The 22999-nt window shown below is 39.7% G+C and overlaps 2 protein-coding genes across 7 annotated transcripts in view; both read right to left on the reverse strand.

Annotated features, from left to right (window-relative positions):
• Kiaa2026 (KIAA2026 ortholog) overlaps positions 1-15301 on the reverse strand; it is a 101117-nt gene extending 85816 nt beyond the window's left edge. The window contains exons 1-2 of one of the 2 annotated variants that reach the window (XM_023721867.1): positions 14706-15227; positions 14455-14624 (exon numbers count right to left, since the gene is read on the reverse strand). In XM_023721867.1, the coding sequence (XP_023577635.1) occupies positions 14455-14624; positions 14706-15038 (503 nt within the window). In that variant the 5' untranslated portion in view covers positions 15039-15227. Of the gene's footprint in view, positions 1-14454 lie in introns of both variants that reach the window. The other variant, XM_004637197.2, reaches the window with a different exon arrangement.
• On the reverse strand, positions 1255-22958 carry Ranbp6 (RAN binding protein 6). 5 transcript variants are annotated; one of them, XR_002822336.1, is made up of 3 exons: positions 22790-22940; positions 21542-21674; positions 1255-1275 (listed from the first exon to the last, which is right to left on the reverse strand). XR_002822336.1 is itself a non-coding variant. In XM_004637199.2 (2 exons), the coding sequence occupies exons 1-2, from the start codon at positions 22923-22925 to the stop codon at positions 19608-19610; spliced, it is 2262 nt and encodes a 753-aa protein (XP_004637256.1). In that variant the 5' UTR covers positions 22926-22958; the 3' UTR covers positions 17907-19607. The 5 variants fall into 5 exon arrangements, 3 of the variants coding, with proteins under 3 accessions (XP_004637256.1, XP_023577636.1, XP_004637255.1); XR_002822335.1 differs by lacking the exon at positions 1255-1275 and adding an exon at positions 20655-20737; XM_004637199.2 differs by lacking the exon at positions 1255-1275 and having other exon boundaries at positions 17907-21674; positions 22731-22958.
• Between the last annotated feature and the right edge of the window lie 41 nt (positions 22959-22999).

Genomic DNA, 22999 nt, shown 5'->3' on the forward strand with positions numbered 1-22999 from the left:
CAGCCAGCTGGCACAGACTTTCTACCCCCCACCCCTGACATTTGAGTCTTCTCAATGCAAATCTTTAAAACAATCCTGTATGAGAAATTGTCATGGGATTCTGGGCTCCAGTTGGATTTGTGGGGGGCATTGTTATGGGCTGCAGGTCTTCAGCTGGACTCATGCAGGATATTGCTGTGGGATCCAGGGCCTCAACTCAATTTAAGAAAATCTTAAACCTTTGGTCTTTGGTGTGTGAGCAGATTTCCTGCACTTTCTGCACTACTACTATGGGTGACTATCATAAAGTAATCCTATGAATTGTGTGTTCTGTATTGCTCCCTTGCAAAACCCTGATTACAACTTGTTTAAGTATTTTAATACTGAATGTATTGAGACAGCATGAGATAAATACAAGTTACCTTTGGCCTCTACAATTACAAGTACTTAAAGTGGTAATCATGAGCCTCCAGACATGTATTAATATGGTAATCCTTAGTGTGTAAACACTTTTTTGTGGATGCTATATAGAAATACAGCTTGGGCCAGGGAGATAGCTCAGTGGCTTAAGCACCTGCCAGATAAGCATAAGGTCCTGGGTTTGATCCCTGGTATGAACAAAAGAATGAATGAACGAACGAACAAACGAAAGAGCCAGCTAGCCAATATATAAAAAAGATCATACAAATAAGTTTTTAAATGGACACAAGCAGTTAGGAAATTGGGCCCAGGCCCTTTGTCTGAAAGCTAATGCATTTTTAAAAATTTTGGTGCTACTTAATGTCTTAACTACATGTAGCAGAATTTACTCTTAGAATTAATATTTTTTTATTCTTAATTTATTTTTATTTATTTATTTTTTTTGTGGTACCGGGGTCTTGTGCTTGTTAGGCAGGCACTTATGCCACTGAGCTAGCCCAGATGATTCTTAGTTAAAATCATTTTTCTGAGATTACAAATAAAGTAGCCTGCCATACAGATGATCTTCACATTGTAAATATCACTGTTGACTAAACTATGAAAAAAATACTTACCATATGAAGTTCAATAGATAAATATTTACTCTATAGAAAATAAAAATCCAGGCCAGTAAGATAGCTCAGTGGACTAAAGCGCCTGCTTAAGCAAGCTTAGGCAAGTGCAGGAACCCTAGTTTGATCCCCATTACCACATGTTGTACCAACCCAGATCGGGCTGATCTGGCCAGAGTCCACATGTAGTGGTGTAGGCCTGTAATCCCAGGACTGAGAGGGCTGAAAACAGGAGGATCATGAATCCAAGCTGCATAGTGAGACCCTTAACAACTAAATACATTAAAAAAGAGAAAGAAAAAAGATCCTACTATGAAGAATGGTTAGGAAAGGCTGGATAAGGTAGCATGAGAAAAAAAAGTGAGAGGGCTGACCAAGCTGGGGGTTCTATCACCTGGCCAGCTATTCGGGGCCCCACCACCGGAGCATGCTGAGAAGGTGATTGAGACTGGGCGTGGTGACACACACCTGTGATCCTAGCACTTGGGAGGCTGTAAACAAGTGGATGGATCACTAGGAGTCTGATTTAGAAGTGAGACCCTGAACACCCTGTAGACCCTTCCCTAAAATACAAAAATAAATACAGTGAGAGAGCAAAAAAAAAAAAAAAAAAAAAAAAAAAGAATGTACTTGTGGTAAAAGTCAAATTTAAACTTGCTTGTTCTCAAGTATTCAGCATAAATATAAAGCACATCTTCAATTTCATTTATAATTTTCTAATAGTTTTATCATTCAATTTAAAAATTCAGATATGTCACAAATGTTTGTGGGTCAACACAGAAACAATGTATTTTTGTAACTCCTTCTACGGGGGAACTTTGTGTAAAATAAGTTTTTCAGATGATCTGTTTGCTTCCCTGCAAAATGATATGGGCTCTGTTCTTACTTTTTGAAAAAACATGAGAAAAATCCCTGAATTCACTGGGTGTTATTTCTTTAGCAAAATTTTGGTATTCTTTACAGTTAGGCAATCTGCCTCTGACACTGAAAAGCAGGATTTAAAAAAATGAGATGCCACTGGAAATAAAATTAATATTTTATCTGAGTGTACATTTTGTGGAACAGATTTTCTGATTTTGAGTTTAGAAGGATAAGAATGTAAAGGGCCGGCCTGATAGCTTAGCTGACTAAAGCGCCTATCAGGGTTCAATCAGGGGCCAGGGTTCAATCCAGCTTGCTGTGCGGGCCCCACCCCTGGGGCGCACTGAGACAGTGATTGAGACTGGGTGTGGTGGTTGGGCGAGGTGGTGTGCCTGTAATCCCACAATTTGGGAAGATGAAAACAGGAGAATCACTATGAGTCTGATCTATATAGTGAGACTCTGTAGACTCTGTAGACCCTGTCCTAAATAAAGAAAAAAAAAGATAAGAATGTAATTTCCATAAAACCCAATGTAGTATGCTACTAGTTTATAATTTATTAGGAACTTCTAACCTTTAAAGCTTTTGTAAACCAAAGGTATAGTTACTACAAAGCAAAATGTTATTATCTGAAAGAAAACTTGTCTAGCAAAAGGTATTTCAGAGGGAGGGTGCTATCCCTTGAAAGGTCCCCAAACTACTTCATGTTCTAAATAACAATTCACTTTGTATAATATCTTGGCAATATTTTTTTCATTGATTTCAATATAGAACATTGGTACTTAGAAAGTACAGCAATAGGTTTATAATTAGGCAGTTTTATTTTAAATTGGCTTATCTATCTTCTCACTTTATCTTTAGTGGGATAGCTAAGCAAAAATAAGCAAATATGACTTCTAAGATTAACATTTAAAAACAAAATACATTATCAGAAGAAATACTGTTTTCTGAAGGCACCTGCTGATAGAAGTACTTAAATGTTTGAAATATCAAAATTTGGGGTGAGTTTTAAAGATGAGCTACTCCCAAATTCTTAGAACCACACCTGGAAAATCTGTGGATTGTGTACTTTTTTTTTTTTTTTTTGTATTTTAGGGAAGGGTCTACAGGGTGTTCAGGGTCTCACTACTCGGACTCATAGTGATCCTCCTGTTTACAGCCTTCCAAGTCCTGGGATCACAGGTGTACGCCACCACGCCCAGTCTCAATTGCTGTCTCAGTGTGCCCCAGGGGCAGGGCCAACACAGCAGGCCTGTGGACCAAACCCCCAGCCCTAATCTGCTGAGCTATTTGGCTAGCCCTTATATATTTTGAATAAAATTACAACAGTAATATAAATGGCCACTGCAGAAACTAAAAATTTTAAAAGTGGAAGGAAAAATTAAAAACCACAGTTTCATTACTTAGTTACGATACTAAACATGAGTGCACTTTATCAATCCCTTGATGATACATAAAATAAAAAATCTGTATCAAATTTTTTACCTATTTAGTTATTATTTTTCTATTTAGATGTCCTTCAAGAGCCTCAGTATTTCTAGGTGGGCCTATTAGAAGATAACAGGATAACAGGACAATAACTAACTTGCTGCTACTGGTATGGGTTTAGTAGAGGTTCACTGGCAGCGCGGCCTGAAAATTTATCTCCCCTCCTGGCTCTTCCCTTGAACTCTGCTTCCAGGTCACTTTTCCTCTGCCAGCCCCTCTGCCTTTGCTGCCTTGCCTTGCAGCCATCAGACTATAATCAAAAACCTCTGCACACTGTGAACCAAAATAAACCTTTTCTCATTTAAGTTCCAGGTGTCAGGTGCTGTTTCCTAGCAACAAGACAAAGACAACAATTTATTCAAAATTGTTTACTTCCTTTCAATAAAACCTAAATTCTTTGCAAAAATAATATGCTTACTATAAAAAATATAGGATATACAAACATAGAAAAATTAGAAGAAAAATACCCAGGATCTTTTATTTATTTATTTATTTATTTTATTTATTTATTTATTTTTTCCCCAGGATCTTTTCTACTGAGCAACAAACAACTATTAATGTTTTGTTGATTTTCCTCAGTCTTTTTGCAAAACATATACACTTAATATCCTGGTTTTTAATATTTTTATCTCTTATTTATTTATTTAGTACAGGATTTTGCCACACAGTTTAGACTCATAGTGATCCTCCTGTCTTAGCCACCCCAGTGGCTAAGAGCCATTCACCACCACACCTGATTTCAGTGGCTGGCATGGTGGAGATCAAACCCGGGTTCTCACACTTGCCAGGCAGGCACTTAGACCTCTGCGCTATATCCTCAGCTCAATATCCTGTTTTTTAAGCAGAATTAATTTTGAAATATTCACTGAGGATTGTTTCAAAACAATCTTCAGGAAGAAAAATCAAATAACAAAAAATGTATTGATAGATAGTTACCACTGGAGTTTATAATGTTTCCCTATTTAAAAAGAAAAAAATGTAAGGTAATTTTTTCTTTTTTCTTTTTGGCAGAACCGGGGATTGAACTCAGGCCCTTCAAGCACTTATTCTACTGAGCTATTTCCCTGGCCCAAAACCCAAGGTAACTTAATATTAATTTTAAAAATTCATAATATTATGTAAGTTCCTGGGAGGTGAAAATGACTATTATTCGTTCTGGGTTAATTCTAATTTACTAACATCAACTCTATTTTTCTGTGAAATAAAAACAAATATGAAATATCAATACAATGAGAAACAGATGATAAGGCAAAACATATTAGACTATTAAGTTTTTTTATTATACAAATTCTGTATCATTCTTAAATTAGTATTTTTTAAAATTTTATTTATTTATTTATTTTGTGTGTGTGTGGCCAGCTCAGCCCACCAGGGGGCGGGACTGGCTGGCATGTGGTGATGGGGGATTGAACCACGGTCCTTGCGCTTTGCTTGGCTTAGTTTGTTCTAAGTAGGAGCTTTAGACCACTGAGCCATCTCACCAGCCCTAAATTAGTATTTTTAAATAGAATAAAACCTCTTTATAATAATAAAGTCTATAAGTTTACAGTATTTCAAAGTCATTTTACTTATGCCAGAATTATTCCCTGTTCATTAACTACCTCTTCTCAAGCTGTTCAGTCTTTACTATATAGTATACATTTATTTATTTATTTATTTATTTATTTATGATTTTTGAGATAGGGTCTTGTTATGTAGTTCAGACTGACCTTGACCTGACTACGTAACTTGGGCTGGCCTGAAACTCAAGTGATTCTCCTGCTGCGATGCATCCCAGATGCTGGGACTGTAGGCATGCACCACCATGCTGAGCCATACCTCACACATTTGAATCCTGATCCTTCTAATCATTTTTTTTGTCAGTTTTAAGACAATCAACCCTCATATAAATTCTCTTCCCCCCCTTTGTATTTTTACGAGACTCTGTCTTGTGTACTATCATTTCTTTAGCCACCATTCCTCTAGTTTAACCCCTCTGACCCAGATCGTAATGATTGGGGGATTGCATCTCACATGAACCTTAATAACTCTCAGCTGGCCATGTTCAAATAAATGCCTCCTATCATGATCCCTCAGCATCCCAATCATCTGGGCACAAATGATCCAATTCATTTAGATATCATGTCTTTCACATCTTTCATCAAGTACTTTGTCATGTGCCACTTGTATCTGAATTATATTCTTTCTTTTTTTCCTGTATTTCAAGCAAGGTCTACAGGGTCTCATTACGCAGTAGATTGGACTTGTAATGATTCCTCTGTTTACAGTCTCCTAAATGCTAGGATTACAGGCACGTGCCCAGTCTCAATCACTGTCTCAGCCCACCTCCCACGGGTGGGGCCGGCACGGCAGGCGCTTTAGTTCACTGAGCTATCAGGCTGGCCCTTATATTCTTTTTTGTATCCTCATTTTTTGTTTCCTGTTCATGTCTTGATAAAATAACTCAGAAACCTTTGAATTCAATTCCTTCTTCTATTCTTTTTACATTCGTACCTCAAAATACACCTCATATCATCACATCACCCTCAAGTCAAAACTTGTGATAGATTTACAATACTTAGATATTAAATTCCAGTTAGCATTCAAAATTTTCAGAGTTGGTCCCAGACTATCTTTTTAGATGTCTCTGCCACTATAGGTCTTCTCCATCACAAATCCTAACCACCGTGTATAAACTATTCCCCCAGAATACTCCATACTCACATGCCTCCATATCTTTTTAATTGTATTTCTGTTTATCAACTTAAAATAGGGGACAAGATTATGCTTACCATTGTACCCACAGGGCTTTATATACTGCTGAGAACAGCGTAACTCAAGTAAGTGTTCAATGAGCTCCTCAGTGCCACCTTGTAATATTCTACCCAAATTTCAAAATCTAGCTTAAAAACTAGAATTAAATCTAGGCAAGAACTATTCTACTAAGGTACATCCCCTGAATAAATGTAGTAAAATATTTTTAATCTTAGCTCCTCCCCCTAGCATGAACACTCCTACCCAGATTACTCATCACAGTTGTCCTCAAAGTATGTTCCCTTTGAATACAGTCATTTCAGAAGTTGAACTAAGATTTACTATCAAAAATCCAAGAGATCATGTTTTTCCAACTTGCAGGGAGGGAAACAAAACAAAACAACCAAAACCTTCAACTATGTGCTTCATCCCCTAATTTGTTTTAAACTTTTTAGCAAAATGCTCTATGACATAAGTACATACATCAACTTTTCAGGGTGTTATGCTGAGCAAATAATATGATAACAGCTAAGTGTTTTGACACAGAACAAATTTGAGAATCACAGCTTTAATTTACCTTGCCTTATACCACATTTGTGTATGTGTTCTACCAGCTCTTACAACTTTTGGCGGCAGGCAAATGTCAAATCCCAGAACAAACCAAGTTCTCAATAAATGTCTTATTAATAGAACTCCCCCACTTTCATCACTGCACTTAAACATTCTCTGGGTCTTCACTAAGTAACATAATTTTTATAAAAAGAATGGTTATTATAATAAGAACTATTGGAATAGTAAGCTCTAACGTGCTATAGTTCTGAGTAAAAGGCATTGGACTTGTAGTGATCCTCCTGTTTTCAGCCTCCCAGGGGCTGGGATTACAGGCATACCACCACACTCAGTCTCAATCACACTCTTAGTGTGCCCCTGGGGTAGGGCCAGTACAGCATATCAGGGAAAGAACCCTGGTCGCTGTGTCTGCCTAAGCAGGCACATTAATCTGCTGAGCTATCTGGCTGGTCCCCCCCAATTTTTAAAAAAGATTTATGTAAAAGAGAAAATTACAGAACCCAGTGGGGGTAGGGCAGGGGTTAGATTACTTGTGAGAAATAAGTCTCTTGTTAATGTTCCCAATTAACTTCTGGATTTTGACTTTCATTGAGTATAGGCAAAACCAACAAAATAATGAAACTTAACATACATAGGAGTGGGGGCAGGGGAGATGGCTCAGTGGAATAAGCACTTCCCTGGCAAGCACATGGACCTGAGTTCAATTCCCGGTTCCGCAAAAAAAAAAAAAAAAAAAAAAAAAGAAAGAAAGAAAAACATACATAGGAGCTGATACAGTACTTGTACTTAGGTACCCCTTACTTGTACTTAGGTACCCCTATATTTAAATTCTTGAACCTTTTTAAGGATGCCTTTGTAATCTCACCCTCAAGAAAAATACTCTGCCAACTAAAAAGCAAATGCAGAACCTTCAGCTATATTTTAAGATTGTTCTAGGCAATACATACAACCACTTTTAACAGCAACTTAATTATCAAAAATAATCTTGACAAAGACATTCAAGATTCGTTTTTACTAAAGTATTATCCAGAATGGCCAAAATTAAAAATCTAAATTCACCTCTATTAGGGTTAGTGATCATACATCTTTAGCAGCAATCTTTGAAACTGGGAAAAGCCATCTTTTGACTGCATAATCATAATCTTAAAGTTTTAAAAAATATCTTCATTTTAAAGTCAGTTTTTGGACTGTGGAGATAGCTCAGCGGTCCAAGCGCCTGTCTGGCAAGAGCAAGAACCTTGGTCTGATCCCCAGTACCTCATGCCTTGCCAGTCCCACACCAAGCTGCCCAATGAAATCAGGCGTGGTAATGCATGCCTATAATCCCAGTGTTGGGGAGGCTGAGACAGGAGGACCACTATGAATCTAAACTGTGTAGTGAGATCCTGTACTGAATAAATAAATAAATAAATTCAGTTTATTTTTTTTAAATTTTACTTATTTGTGTGTGTGTGTGTGTGTGTGTGTGTGGCCAGCTCAGCCCACCAGGGGGTGGCCCTGGCTGGCATGTGGTGCTGGGGGATTGAACCGCGGTCCCTTTGCTTCGCTAAGTTTGTTCTAAGTAGCTGCTTTAGACCACTGAGCCATCTCACCAGCCCCATAAATTCAGTTTTGGAAGAGGCAAAAATTCCCATTAATATTTGACATTTTTCAAATCTCTGCCCCTAACTTCCTATTAAATATTTTCTATTCCTTTCCACTCATGACTTCCTCCTTATTTCTAATCCTAACTACTATTTCTCAGTTGCACTGAGATGAACAGATGAATGAAATCCTTCATAAAATACAACTTTCTTTGGCATGCATGGTAGCACATGGTTGTAATCACAGTACTTTGGGAGGCTGTCATGAGGGTTGCAAATTCAAGCCCACACTGGGCAACTTTGGGATTTAACAAGTGCCTGTCTCAAAATAAAAAATAAAAGCTGGGGACATTCAATCTTCGGGATCAGAAAGACAAAGTAAAACAACATTCTGGAGAACAGTTATGTTATCTAATAAGAAAATATATATAGGAATGGGTAGTCAAAAATTATTTTTAATATTTAAAGTTTTCAGGGCTGGCCAAATAGCTCAGTGGATTAAAGCACCTGCAAACAGGCACAGGGGCCAAGAGTTCGATCCCCAGGCCTGCAGTGCTGTCCCAGCAAGGGGCATGCTGAGAGGGCAATTGAGACTGGGCATGGTGGTGTGCACCTGTAATCCCAAAACTTGAGAGGCTGTAAACAAGTGGATCACTAAGAGTCCGATCTAGTAGTGAGACCCTAAACACCCTGTAGACCCTTCCCTAAAACAAAAAAATAAATACATAAAGTTTTCAAACATGTGCTGGGCTGGTGAAAATATAGTGTCACTTTATCTTTTTATTTATGTATTTAGTACAGGGTCCTCAGGGTCTCACTACACAGATTGGACTTGTAATGATCCTTCCTGTTTTTTAGCCTTCCAGGCACTGGGATTACAGGGGTATACCACCACTCCCAATCTCAATAGCTGTCTCAGCATGCCCTAGGGGCAGGGCCAGCATGGCAGGGGGATGGAACCCTGACCCCTATGACTACCTAAGCAGACACTTTAATCCACTGAGCTATTTGGCTGGCTTGACAGTGTCACTTTAGAAAAGACAAGATATACAACTGTAGGTCAATCTAAAATTCATTCAAGCATTTACACAGGTTTTAGAAATGAAAAAGGCAGCCTTAAGTCATAGTTCTATCATAAGTATATATTTATATATTACATATATAACATTTATAAATTTATAGATAATATACATTTCATGTTTGTTACTCACAAAAAACTTTTTAGAAAAACAAAATAGATTATACTAAAGTTCTAATATTTTCTTCCCTCACCCTATAAGTTGCACACATGACTCTAGACAACATATTAAAACAAAGAATTACAGTTTCCAGAAACATAGTATATCATGCCTTGCTTTATTGTAATTCAGCATTCTAGAGTATTTGTTAATACTTCTTAAAAATTCAGTAGCAATATTTAACTCCTGCAAGAATTAGCTCACCAAGCCAATCAACAAAATGAGTCAATGATCTGAACAGACACTTCTCAAAAGAAGTACAAAAGGTCAATAATTGTATGAAAAAAATGTTCAACACCTTTAGACACTAAGAAAATGTAAATTGAAACCACTGAAATTCCATCTCACCTCAGTAAGAATGCTATTATCAATAAAATTAAAAATAACAAAGGCTGGTAAGGATATGAGGGAAAAGAATACAGAAAATGGTTCAAAGGTTCCTCGAAACAAACAAACAAAGAACCACTATATGATTCAGCTATACCATTCCTGGATATATATCACTCTAAAAAAAAGTAAAGCCAGCATACCAAAGAGACACCTGTATGTGAATGTTTATTGTGGCACTATTCACAAGAAAGCTAAATTGGGCTGGCCAAATAGCTCAGCGGATTAAAGCACCTGCTCAGGCAGATGCAGGGGCCAGGCGTTTGATCCCTGGGCCTGATGTGCCAGCCCCGCCCCTGGGGTGTGCTGGGACAGGGATTGAGACTGGGCATGGTGACACACAACTGTAATCCCAGCACTTGGAAGACTAAATAGTAGGATCCATGAGTCTGATCTACTTATATAGTGAGACCCTGTAGACCCTGTACCAAATACATTTAAAAAAATAAATAAAATAAAAGCTAAGTTATGGAATCAGTCTAGCTGTTCATCAACAGATGAATGTTTAAAGAATAGAATTATATTATTTAGAAGAATGAAATCATATTTGCAGGCAAATGAGTGGAACTGGAGATCATAATTTTAAGTGCAATAAGCCAGATAAAGACAAGTATTACACATTTTCTTTCATATATAGAGACTGGAAAAAATATGATATAAATGTAGAAGAGGGACTATTAGTGAAGACAGAAGACAGGGATTGGGGAGGGTAAAGTAAAATTAAAGCATGACATATGCATGAACAGAAATACACAAGTCAAACTAATTAATTTTTAAAAATATATGTTAATAATTATAATGAAAAGAATCATTTCAAGTATAAACTCTAATATAGCTTTACACAACTCTTTCCCTTCTTTCCTTTTCTCACTTACCATTCCCACTTTCATCCCTTCCCCTTCAGTTTTAAGCCTTCTTCCTCTAAACTTTTTCCATGTACATCCTTTATAGGAACACTACTTTTTTTAAGTGTTTCCCCACTAAACTTGAACTACATAAGGGCAAGAATCTTACCTTTTGATTTTAGGGACATGAGTGTTTAACTATAGAAGATACTTAAAATACTTGTACAATCACCTAATCTAACCTAATATTCTTACGGTACAGATAAAGAGATTAAGATCCAAGTTACTAAATGCCCAACTTACAATGTGCCCAAGGTACTAAATGCTACTGGGAAGCTCTTTAATGAATGTGGCATACTCTTTTAATATAAATGTGCCTCATTTATACCTCATTTACTGCTCATTAGAAGACTCAGTATTATATGGAGCAGCAGAATTATCTTTACAATTTGAAAGCAAGAGTTAATTGTATGTCTCACAGATGTACACCAGAAGGCAACATCTAAGTGAATCACTGGTTTTATTACTAAAAGAATGAGTTTCATAAATAAGGTACTTAAGTCTTATTTATGAAATTGGAGAATGAACTCAAAAATTTCACAATGACTACATCCCCAGCACCCTCCCCACCTTTTTCTTGTAACCTATGCTTTTCTCAAAGTTGTACACACTCAAAGCTTTAGTTATAACTTCAGTTATAACTCAGATTTTAGAGTAATTTTATAGAAAAAGAAATGACTTTCTAAGATGCACAAACATGGTCTAGCAAAATTACTATTTACATATACTTGCATACATCAAATATAGGTTCAAAAAAGGATTTAGAACTATATGAAACTTATCATATAGTTCTTTACTGCTACAATGCAAGAATTTCACCCCTCCTAGGCTAAATATGTCAGAAAACATATTTATAAACTATGCAATATTATAAGTTGTAATTTCCAAGTTAAAACACTAAATTGTATTATGATTTAGAGCCAAACATTATCCAAATGCTTTAGGTGTTCATATGTAGGTGGGACTTTGGAAGCTGACATGATAGATTATGGGGGCTTACAGGTGACTTGCCAGCAGGAATTAGGATCTGGCCAGATTTAGTCCGAAGAGGCAGGTAATTGTGTGTTTCACCTGGAAGGACAGTCTCTCTTTCTGGCTCCCCTTGAGCTCTCTGATTCCTGGCAGCCACCACAGCTACTCTCCTGCCTTGGAGCCACTGGACTATGGAGTAAAACTACTGGAAACTGTAAAATGAAATAAACCTTGCTTGTTAAAATCATGGGTTCACAGTGCAGCGACTCAATAGCCAGGAAAATGAGACACGTGAGAATATATTTCTGAACCTTAGCCAACAGGAATGAGGGTTCTAAACATCTAGCAATTTACCTTTATGAAAAAAAGAAAGTTTTCTTTTCCTCTTTTTAAGACTAAAATGTATTAAACACACAATGTTTTTGAAAACATTTATAGTTCAGTTAAACCCATATAGTATTTAGCATTTTGGTGCAGCTCATTCTAAATCCCTCTTTTTCACATCTGTAAAACCAGACAGAAAGGCCGGCCAAATAGCTCAGAGATTAAAGTGCTTGCAAGCAGTGCAGGGGCTTCCGTTGGATCTCCCATCTCCCCGCCTGCTGTGCCAGTGCTGACCCCACCCCCAGCATGCAGGGAGTCGGGGATTGAGTCTGGGCGTGGTGATGCATGCCTGGAATCCCAGCTCTTGGAAGGCTATAAACAGGTGGATCACTATGAGTCCAATCCAGTAGTGAGACCCTGAATAGCCTGTAGACTCTTCCCTTAAAAAACAAACAAACAAAAGGAAAAAAAAACCAAACCAGATAGACTAGAAGAACTCTAAGGTTTCTCCCAGGTCTAAAACCCTGTGACAATTTGGAATATATTTTACTACTCAAAAATACGTGAATGGATTTCTTATGAACGATAGCCATATTATACTGAGACAAGGGCAGCAAATATACTACAGAAGAATCAATCAGAATATAAAATATTAAAGGTGGGCTGGGGTGATGGCTCAGTGGAATAAGTGCTTCTCTGGCAAGCGCAAGGGCCTGAGTTCAATCCCCGGTTCCACAAAAAAATAAAATAAAATAAAGGTAATTTACTAACAATTTGTGATTATTCTATTAACAAAAACAGTAATGTTACTTCATGAAAGGATTCAAGAAGAGGCTGCTTATAGAGAATTTCCCTATGGAATTATGCATTATATCAGTATTTCAGTGAAACAAGTCACTGACAATCTTGCAAATAGTACATGGGAAGCTAGTGACAAATTGAGATCAGATTATTTCAAAATTATATAATAAAGACAGTCTTGGTAGGATATGCCTGTAATTTCAGTTACTCATGATAGCAAATTCTGGACCAGCCTGGGTAATTTATGAGATTTTTTCTCAAAATAAAAAAATAAGTTAAATAAATTAGAGGGGGATATAGCTCAGTACTCCCTGGATTCAACTCCTGATACTGAGAAAAAAAAAAAAAAATTATAAGACAATTTTAACGGAGCTATCCCATAGAAACATACAACTACTTTCAGATGTGGGGTAGACGGTCATTCAACTACTACCAGTATTATTTATTTTTGGTGGAACTGGGGATTGAACTCAGGCCCTTGTGCTTACCAGGTAAGCGCTTATTCTCCTGAGCTATCTCCCCACACTACCACTATTATTATTAGGTCTAATAAAATGGGCTATGTAATCAACATTGGTGATTTTTACATTCCTTTAATTCACTTAATCCTCACAGGAACTTAATGGGACAGGTGGTTTTATGATATCTGTTTTAAAGATGAGGAAAATGAGGCCTAAAAGGTTAAGTGGCTTGATTAACTTCACTTAGCTTGTAAACAAATTATTTCACTTCATTTGATTTTCTATTCCAAAAGAACTTACACTTAAATTAATTTGGCTTATTTCAGCTATATGATGATTATAAAATGATATTTTAGTATCCTCTTGTGTTTTAGTTTATTCCTTGGAAAATATGATACATGGGCAGCATATATCAAAAGCACAGCACTATCTGAATTGCCTTCATTTCTGATAGAATAAAAACAAACGTTTAAGGGCTGGAGAAGTAGCTCAGGGCTAGAATGCTTAACCTGCATGCCTAAAGACCTGGGTTCCACTCCTCAGCACCACAACAAACAAAAAGCAAAACAAAACCCCACTACACAAATGTCTAAACTTATTAAAAACGTGTATTAGTACATTTGCTATTACAAAAAATATATCCTCAAATGAAACAGAAAAGTTCAAGAGTATGCCACAGTAATCATTACCTCCTAACAGTCTATAAATCTGTGGTGGCTGAAGAGGGTAACACAAGATAAAAGGCATTTCTACTGGTTTGAAAGCACCTTTCTACCAGAGCCAAAATTCTTTTTCCAAAAACTTACACGTCTTGCTAAAACCTTGTGTAGGCTGCAGGTTGCACTTTCATCCCACACAAGCGTCCCTCGGCCTCCGCCGGGCACCGTCCCCACGGGCACCACCCCCGGGGCATCCACACCCTAGTTGCTCCCGCTGGGCCCTGCGGGCGAGCGCAAGCCCACACCCCCAAGCCCGCACCGCTCCTCCTCCGGGGCGCCCAGCTCGGAGTCCGCACCTATCAGCGCCGCCCCCCGGCCCTGGCCCCACCCATCCTCGGACACGTGTGAGGGAGGGTGTGTTTGTGTCTGTCTGTCAGTCCCAACCGGGACCCGCTGGCTTACCGGGAGAGAAGCGCCAACTTCTGCTCCAGCAGCATCTCCAGCTTCTGGCCCTGCTTGGAGACCCAGTGGTCCACTCCGTGCAGGCGGTAGCACGCTTCCAGCATTGCCCTGAAGTCCGCCACAAACTCCGTGATGCCCCCGTACTGGCCACTGGCGAACTTCTCCTCCATCTTCAACAGACACATGCCCTGCCCCGGCTGCTGCGGGAGGGCGCGACCGCCCCGGCCCACGCCGCGCGGCCCCTCGGCTACCTCCTCCTCCCCGGAGGCAACGCCCCCCAAGGGCTGCAGGAAGGGGGCGGTGAGGCCCCGGTGCTTCTCCTGCAAGAACTCGCCCAGGATGCGGTAGCCCTGCTGCAGCTCATAGGTCAGCTCCTGCTCCCTGCAGCCACCGCCCGCGACCACCATCGCCTCCGCCGCCTCCTCCCGCTCGTCCGCGTCCTCCGGCGAGGAGGCGCTGCTCCCGGGGGCCGGCTCCGGGGCTCCCGCTGCCACCTTCTCCTCGTCCTCTTCCTCCGCCGCCGGTGGCGGCCGCTCCTCCTCCCCGGCCGGCTCCATCTCCCCCGGCGTCTCGGGCACGCTCATGCCCCCGGCAGGCCCAGGCGGGGCGGTGCGGACGGCTGCTCGAGGCGCCGGGGGGCGCGCGAGCGGGCCGCTTCCTCACGGCTCGGCCGCGCGGCGCAGCCCCTGCCGCATCGGGCCTCACTCTCCACAGCCACCGGCCGGGTCGCGGCGCGCGGGGGTCTGGAGCTCGCCAGCGGCGGGGCGGGGTTACATGGCGCGGGGGAGGGGGGAGAGAAGAGGAGAGCCTAGGTGCCCTCCTCTCCCCTCCCCCCGGCGGCGCGCGGCCCCGGCCGGCTTCTCCCTCCGCGTCCCGCCCGGCCGGCCGGCCGCTTTCCACCGGTCAGGCCCGGCCCGGCCGCTGCAGCCTCGGCGCCCCACCCCCTCCCGGGCCGGCGCGGGCTGGGAGGGGGCAAGGAATAAGGAAGGAGGGATTCTCCTTTCGCCTCCCTGGAGTGGGCCGCTGCTCTGGGCCGCGGCGGCTCCGGCTCCTCCTTTCCCTCACACCCCCTCCCGCCCCTCTCTACCTGCGGGGAACCCGGGCAGGAGGAGGCGGCGTACGCACGGGGCCCGGCGACAACTGTCAGTTAGAAGCCCGCTGGGCGGGCGGGAGGGGGAGGGGGGAAGGGGAGGGACAGAGAGAAAGGGGAGGGCACTCAGTCCCCCCAGCAGGGGAGAGCTGTGGAAAGAGGCAAAGAAAGAGGCAGAGTCGCCATCACCGGCGCGCATGCGCAGCAGAACAAAGCCCGCCCCTGTCCCGCTACGCCGTACGAAAGCAAGGACTTCGCCTCCAGCGCAGGCCAAGAGATAGGGTTTGCTGCGCGTACTAATGATGTCATCAGCCCGCGAACAAGTGCTAGGGGGCGGGGAGGGAGTAGAGCGCCTGCGCCGGGGTAATCTCTAGGCGAGGAAGCTAGAGGAAATTTTAATAACGGGTACTGCAAAAGGATGGTTCATTTGCTAGACTTTTGCCAGTCCTAAAAAATAATTTACTATAAAAGACACTGCTAGGTAATCTTGTTAATAAGTAGAAGGCACAAAACGTAAACGCTCTCCCTTGTAAAATTTACACCTTTGGCATCCCTCTTCCCATGTGTTTGCCGGAATTTTGCGAATTTAGATGTGAAAGTTGAAGGATTTAATTGTATATTCACATATAAAGGAAAAGGAGGTGATTTGTAGACCTCTAAGTCTTGAAATTCCTGTTCCCAGTTCTTAATATCAATTCAGAAATTTTTGGAAATCAATCTCGTATTTTCTGTTATATCCTTGAGTTCTTTACAAATGAAGGAAATGGAACTTCGCTTTAAAAAAAACCCTTCAGGGTAACATTCCCAAACATTTTAAGTTTCAGCTGTACATTACATAGTCATTGGTATGGTTTTGCAATCGTACGACACATTTTAAGATTACTGTTTAAATGACTAAATAATTTACATGTGCTTTAAGGGTTTTGGGACGAAGTTATGATCCAGTAAACCAGATAATACTTTTGATGATCTACTTGGAAGACGCCCATTTTCTTTCCTCGTTAGTTGTGTAAAGCAAGAAACCCCAAACAATAAACCATGTATTTTAAAAATAAAATTTAAGTTAATGGTCAAGATAGATCTTGAAGTTTGTCATTACTGTGACATGTGAATAACTGTTAAAATTCAAAACCTAAAAGGTTTGTGTGTATGCGGGGATCCCGTAAGTAGATATCAGTTGTTAGGCAAATGGAAACAACCCCAGAGGACTCCTACACACACACTCCTTTTCTGATATTCAGTCTTCTCTCACTATTTAAGACATTTGTAATTTAGAAAACATTTACTAGATTTTTTTTCCTCATGTTGCAGATTTACTTCTCATGGGGAAAAAAAGAGCAGAGAACCAACCTATTTCAGCAACTGACAAAACAACTGTGCGTCTTACTGGACATTCTTGACAAACCCCAGGAATCTGAACCCCAAGCTACCTGAGCAAATATATCCCCTTATTTTTATCCAGCAGCCCTATTTCATGACTCTAATAATAGCTTCCATTTATTGAACTTTGTGCCACTAAGCACTTTATGTTCATTATCTCCTTTAATTCTCACAACATAAATTTATCTTCATTTTGTAGATGGAAAAGATAACACAGGTTAAGAACATACTTTGTGGGCCTGGGGAGATACCTCAGCGGTCTGAGTGCCTGCCTGGCAAGTGCAAGGACCCTGGTTCAATCCCCGCTATCACCATACCAGCCACTGAAACCAGCTGTACTGGCACACGCCTGTAATCCCAGCACTGGAGAGGCTGAGACAGCAGAATCACTATGAGTCCAAGCCACATAGGGAGACCCTGTACCAAATAAATAAATAAACAAATAAAAGATTAAAAATAAAAAAAGTACTTTGCCAAAATTCACAACTAGGTCTGTCATACTTCAACAATTCCAGATGCTTAATTCCAAGCCATCTGGCAGAATTTATAATTCTTCAAACACAAGAGTGCATAGAGCTGCTAGACATGTTGATTAGGGTTTCTTAATGTAGAAGTTAGTAGAAGGAGCTTCAATTCTAGTTCATGTAAAGTTATAATGATAGCAATCTTAGCTATTATGGAAGGACAATATGGTTGAATGAAACAACACTTATACAGAAATATGTTGATTGTAGGTAAATTAGAAAATGTTTTAAAGATTACTTTGTAGTCTTTCTTTAAAACATAAAAAATATATAGATAAGTGAGAAAAAATTCCTGCCATTTAACATTTAATCCTACCAGACAGGCGAGATAGCTCAGTGGCATAAGTGCTTGCCTGGCAAGTGCAGGGTCCTGAGTTTAATCTCCAGTACCAAAAGAAAAAAGATAACAGACACATCATATGTTATAAGAGGCTCGGGAGATAGCTCAGTAGAATAAGCACATGCCTCTCAAGTGTAAGATCCTGAGTTCAATCCCCGGTACTGCAAAAACAAACAAACATTTAATCCCACCACTTAAGACAAAATCTGTTAAAACTTTGAGATGGTGTTTTTTAATTTATTCACCTATATTTTAAATAAAATTGTGACTGCACTATACATAATGTCCTTAACTTTCTCCCCTCCACAATTAACAATAAATAATTATATGTAACAGACATTGCATATGTAAGACCTCACACTTTTAACCTCTATCCACAATGACCTAAATGGCCTGCCATCTGAATTGGGGAAATCCTAACATATAAGGAATTATAAACTATTGAAAGAATACACTACAGGTACAAATGCAGTAACACTGATTATTTATTTAGCTCTTACTAGGTCTTAACTATTTGTTAAATACAATATACAGTACTCACAGTAGCCTCAGGAAGTCATGATAGATGTATAGTATTTGACTGTTGGATTCATGATTTGGTGAGTAGAAACCTTTTACTACACTACAAGAAGCTCAACACTAAAGACTGACATTCTAATCAATATAACTAACCCTAGATTTGTAGAACTGTTTTCTTATAATAAACATATGCTGACAAAGACTAGTCTCAAAGCTATTTTAATATTTAAATATAAAATTGAGTTTGTTTCATTTTAACAAAAGTATACCCTTCAGTACTACCATAGAATGTTTGTGTCTTTAAAATAAAAATTTGTTTCAGCTGCATTCTGAATGCAGTTCATTCTTGTTGAGCTCTTTTACAGGGGTAAAATGGTATATCTACATAAAGGAATACTCTGTTGAAACATTTAACACTGACTCCCATAAATATTGATTCCTATTGTCAAACAATGTATTATAGTACCTTACATGCTACCAGTGTTAGATGTACCTGAACTTTCTTTTCATTAAGAATGGTTCTTAATCAGGGGAACTATCCGCTCGGGCCCCCCTCCTGTCCCTCTCTTGGACAGGAGCTTTTTTTCTCTCAATAAATATATTCTGCTCATAAAAAGAAAAAAAAAAGAATGGTTCTTAAAATTCTGGGTATGCACACACATGGAGACTAGTTTGGTTAAGGAGGTTTAAAAGTAGTCAAAAGTCTCAGAAGACTATCTTAGAAACTAGAATGGATATTTCACCCAGTTCTCTGGAGTATACTATGAAAACATCCATATATATTTATTATAAGGAAAATGCCTACATTTACAACAATATCTTAAAATTCTCCCAGTTACTGCATCTGTCTATTACCATAAAAACCAGCAGTAGAATAAAGGAGGAATAAACCTACCCTATATCTCTTACCCTTCATTCCAAAGATCTTTGTCTTGAAAGTTCTCCCTTATCTTTGTAAGCCTTAGCTTCTTGTGATAGCATAGCATCTTGGCACCAAGTACAGTATACTGCTTGACCAGCATTTATAGTTCAGACAAATAGCAACAATTATATACTTCAAACCAAACAGAAAAGGTGAAAAACATTCTAAGACAACTGGAAGCACAGATTATCACCAAAGTCTACATTTAAGAGATAAAACATGCAAAATAAACAGAAGACTGTAACACTAATCCTGGAGAAACATGGGAGAAAAATATAAACTGCTTGGCAGAAAGGTCTACTTATAATGGAATACATTTACAACATTTATTCGTAGCTATTTTATAATAGATTATAGTCAAGTAATATTAAAAGTGGTTTAAGCAAAATTTAGCAACTCCAGCAGAGCTTCCTGCTGTTCATCATCAAGGTGGGATATGCATTCCAACCATAACTCTTCAGAAGTCTTTATCTGACGAACAACATTAGCTAGACGTTTGGCACAAGGATCTTCACAGTTAATAGTCTCATTAATCTTTCCTTCTGCAATTATACTGACTATTTTGGGAAGATTTGAATTATTTGGACCAATTACAATTGGGTGGTTACTTTCAATTAAGTCACAAAGAAAACTCAAAGTCTGAATAGCTTCCTCCTTATCTTCATGCAATGGAAGCCATGATAACCAGTGTGGAAGAACTTCATCTACATTTACACAGTTAGGCTTAAACTTCAAAATCTTCCCTATTGCTGAGATGCAGTTCTCTGTAGCAATTACATTTTTTTTGGTTTTGGAATTTGCACACTTAATAACTTTTACCAACAATGGAACAGCTTCTGAACATAAAGAACGATAATCATCACCACCAAACTGTGCCATAACACCCAAACCATAAGCAGCAGCTTGCCTGACCTCAGGGTTGTTGTCTCGCATATTTAGTAGCATTGGCCACCGAAAATATTCCACATATTTAAATGAAGTTGGACTGCAGTGCTCTATAATATCATCAAATATGCACAATCCCCATTGTCTGTCTGGCCATGGCCTACTTGAACAAATTAGATTTACAATTAATGGAAGTAGCTGTTCAAACCATGGTAAAATCTTCTCCTTATAAGTACTAAATAATGAGTGCAAAATATCTGATACTTTGGTCAGAATATAAACATCGCATTCATCTTCATCTTGTAGAGACATCTCAACCTGTTGGTCATAGTTCTCTTCTTGTCTTTTAACCTGTCGTAATTCTTGGTTTTTAAAGTGTCCTTCAAGTTTTGCTTTCAATATTCCTCCCAGTTCTTCCAAGTGTTCATCATTAAGGCAACCATCTCCCATTACCTCAATGGATTTTGCAAATGAATTCATTATTTCTGAAAGTACATCTGTATCAGGCTCAGTCCCAATTGCCTTGATTAAAGGATCACATATACACTTCCACATCTGTGAAATATACTCTGGGCCACGACTTCTTGCACATTCCAGGAGAAAAGGCATGGATTCTGCTGCTGCTACTCGAACATTGTCATGGAAATAAAATTTCAGTAAAGGAATCATCAGTTTAACAACTTGTTCTGTATATTCTATAAATCCTTCTCTTAATTCCTTGGCATAGTAAACCAACATCTGGCAAGCAGTTGCTTTTGCTTCAAGTCCTGAAGTTTTAATTCCAAAACTTTGCTGGTCTCCAAGATTTACAAATTGCCAACCATCATCATCACTCATATTTTCCACGTCTTGTGTGTCTAAGAGAGCCACATCAGGTTTAGCTGAGGCAGTCTTAATAAGAGGCTCAATAACTAATGGGAGGTACTGTTGAAAATCTTTTCCAAGAATTTTACACATTCTAGCCCATGCTGAAACCAAGTAAGATGTCTGAGGATCATCATCTTCCATATTATTTAAGTCTGACTGTGCCTTCAGCAACAGCTGCATCACATTTGATATATCTTCCATAAATTTTTCCTTTCCAACAGCAAGACCAACATGGCTAATGCACTCAATAGTCTTTCCCCTCAGAGGCTTGAGCTCCTTCTGAGCAGCAAGCTCAACAATATGTTTTAGTGAGGGCATAAATGTATCATAATATGGAATAAATTTTTCTTCTATGGTATCTGCAACTGAGGCAATCGTTGTCACAAGTTGTTCCAAGGCCAACTTGGTTCCATTCCGAATCAACTCTTGAAGTTTAATCACCAAAATGGAATGCAGATTTTTCACCATACTATCCAAATATAGAACTAGCAATGATTTAGGACAGTCTTCAATAAAAATAATAAGGGCAGAAGCTGCATGAGATTGCACACGCTGATTACCTTGATTTTCCATAGTACGCAACAAAGCTGCAATCACTGTTTCATGGAATTTCTTTTGGAAACTAGGTGCAAAATCTGTAGCCATCTGTCCAAGAGTAGTACAGGCTGCAGCCCTTACCCTTGGGTGAGGATCCTGAAGAAAAAGCAAAACAGAGTTAACTGTTTCATCTAGAATTGGTTCCATTTGCTGATGGCAGCCTTCTCCAATGGCAGATAAGGCCATTAATCCAGCATGTCGACATTTCCAGTCAGGGCTCTGAAGCATCTGCATGATATGCTCTTTGGTCATTGGTAAGACAATTTTTCCACCAAGCCCACAAGCCAGTCTGTCTAGTGCACTCTCAGCAGCAACTGCATTACTGTCAAAATCATCTTCTTCCATTTCATCAGCATTTACCCAGTCCTCATCATCTTGTAGCTCAACCATCATTGCTAATATATGAGGAACAGCCTGTGCAATAATATTTGTATGCTTTTTCAACATTGGTGTTGCAGTTTCAGATAAGGTCACTATTACTTCAAGAGCCAGCTGGCGTTGCAGATTACTAAGTCTAGAGTCTCCACATAACTTCAGGCTCAACTGTAGAGTATCTTCTAAATAAGGACCCAAGTACTTAGGTACGGTATCTGCAATCTCAACAAGGGACTCTAGTACGGAATCATCATCCTGGTAGCATGAGTCATTCACAGCCTGTAAGATTCCTGGAAGCAAGTCTGAAAAGTCTTTGAAAAGTGCAATATTATTCTCATTAGCAAGTACAAATGCGGCTGCAGCTCTAGCAGATAATGTCCTGATTGCTGGATGTTCTTGATCTTGAATACATTGGTCCAACAACCTTTTGATGATATCCAAATCGTGTCGGTCTTGGTTCCCAAAAATCCCAGGAAAGTGCCAAAACACATGAAGTGCAACTTCCCACAGAACTACATTTTTAGAGTGGATTGAATCAATAAGGAACTTCAGACCTTCTGGCCAATGGTTAGTGCCATTCTCATCTATCAAATTCCTAGCCAGCACAGCAAAAATATCACAAAGCTTCTTCCTCATGCTAGCATGTGTTTCTAACTTAACAGCCAGTATCAGTTCAATCTTGACATCCCTCTGAACATCGAAAGGCAGATTTGGATAGACCTCCTCAAACCCAGAGGACAAAAGCCGTCGTAGCAGCGCGGCAGCCATTTGCCTCACCTCATAACCTACTCTTCTGTTTCTGACGGCATCTAAGAGGAATGTAGTCTTACACAGACCTGGTATGTTTTCATAGATTTCCTCTGCTTGCCTCCGCACCATACAGCTTGGGTTTATCAGGTTCTTCAGAAGCTGGTAAAACTCTTGCTTTTCCGACACGGTTGCCGGTAACCCTGCAGAACCCGTCGCCGCCATCGTTCCCTGTCAAAGTTAGCGCGACCGGGAAGGAGGGACTGCGAGGAACGTGGGCTCGAAGCAGTGACGTAAGC

The sequence above is a fragment of the Octodon degus genome, unplaced genomic scaffold (assembly GCF_000260255.1).
Source record: "Octodon degus isolate 3935 unplaced genomic scaffold, OctDeg1.0 scaffold00087, whole genome shotgun sequence".
Classification (NCBI taxonomy): domain Eukaryota; kingdom Metazoa; phylum Chordata; class Mammalia; order Rodentia; family Octodontidae; genus Octodon; species Octodon degus.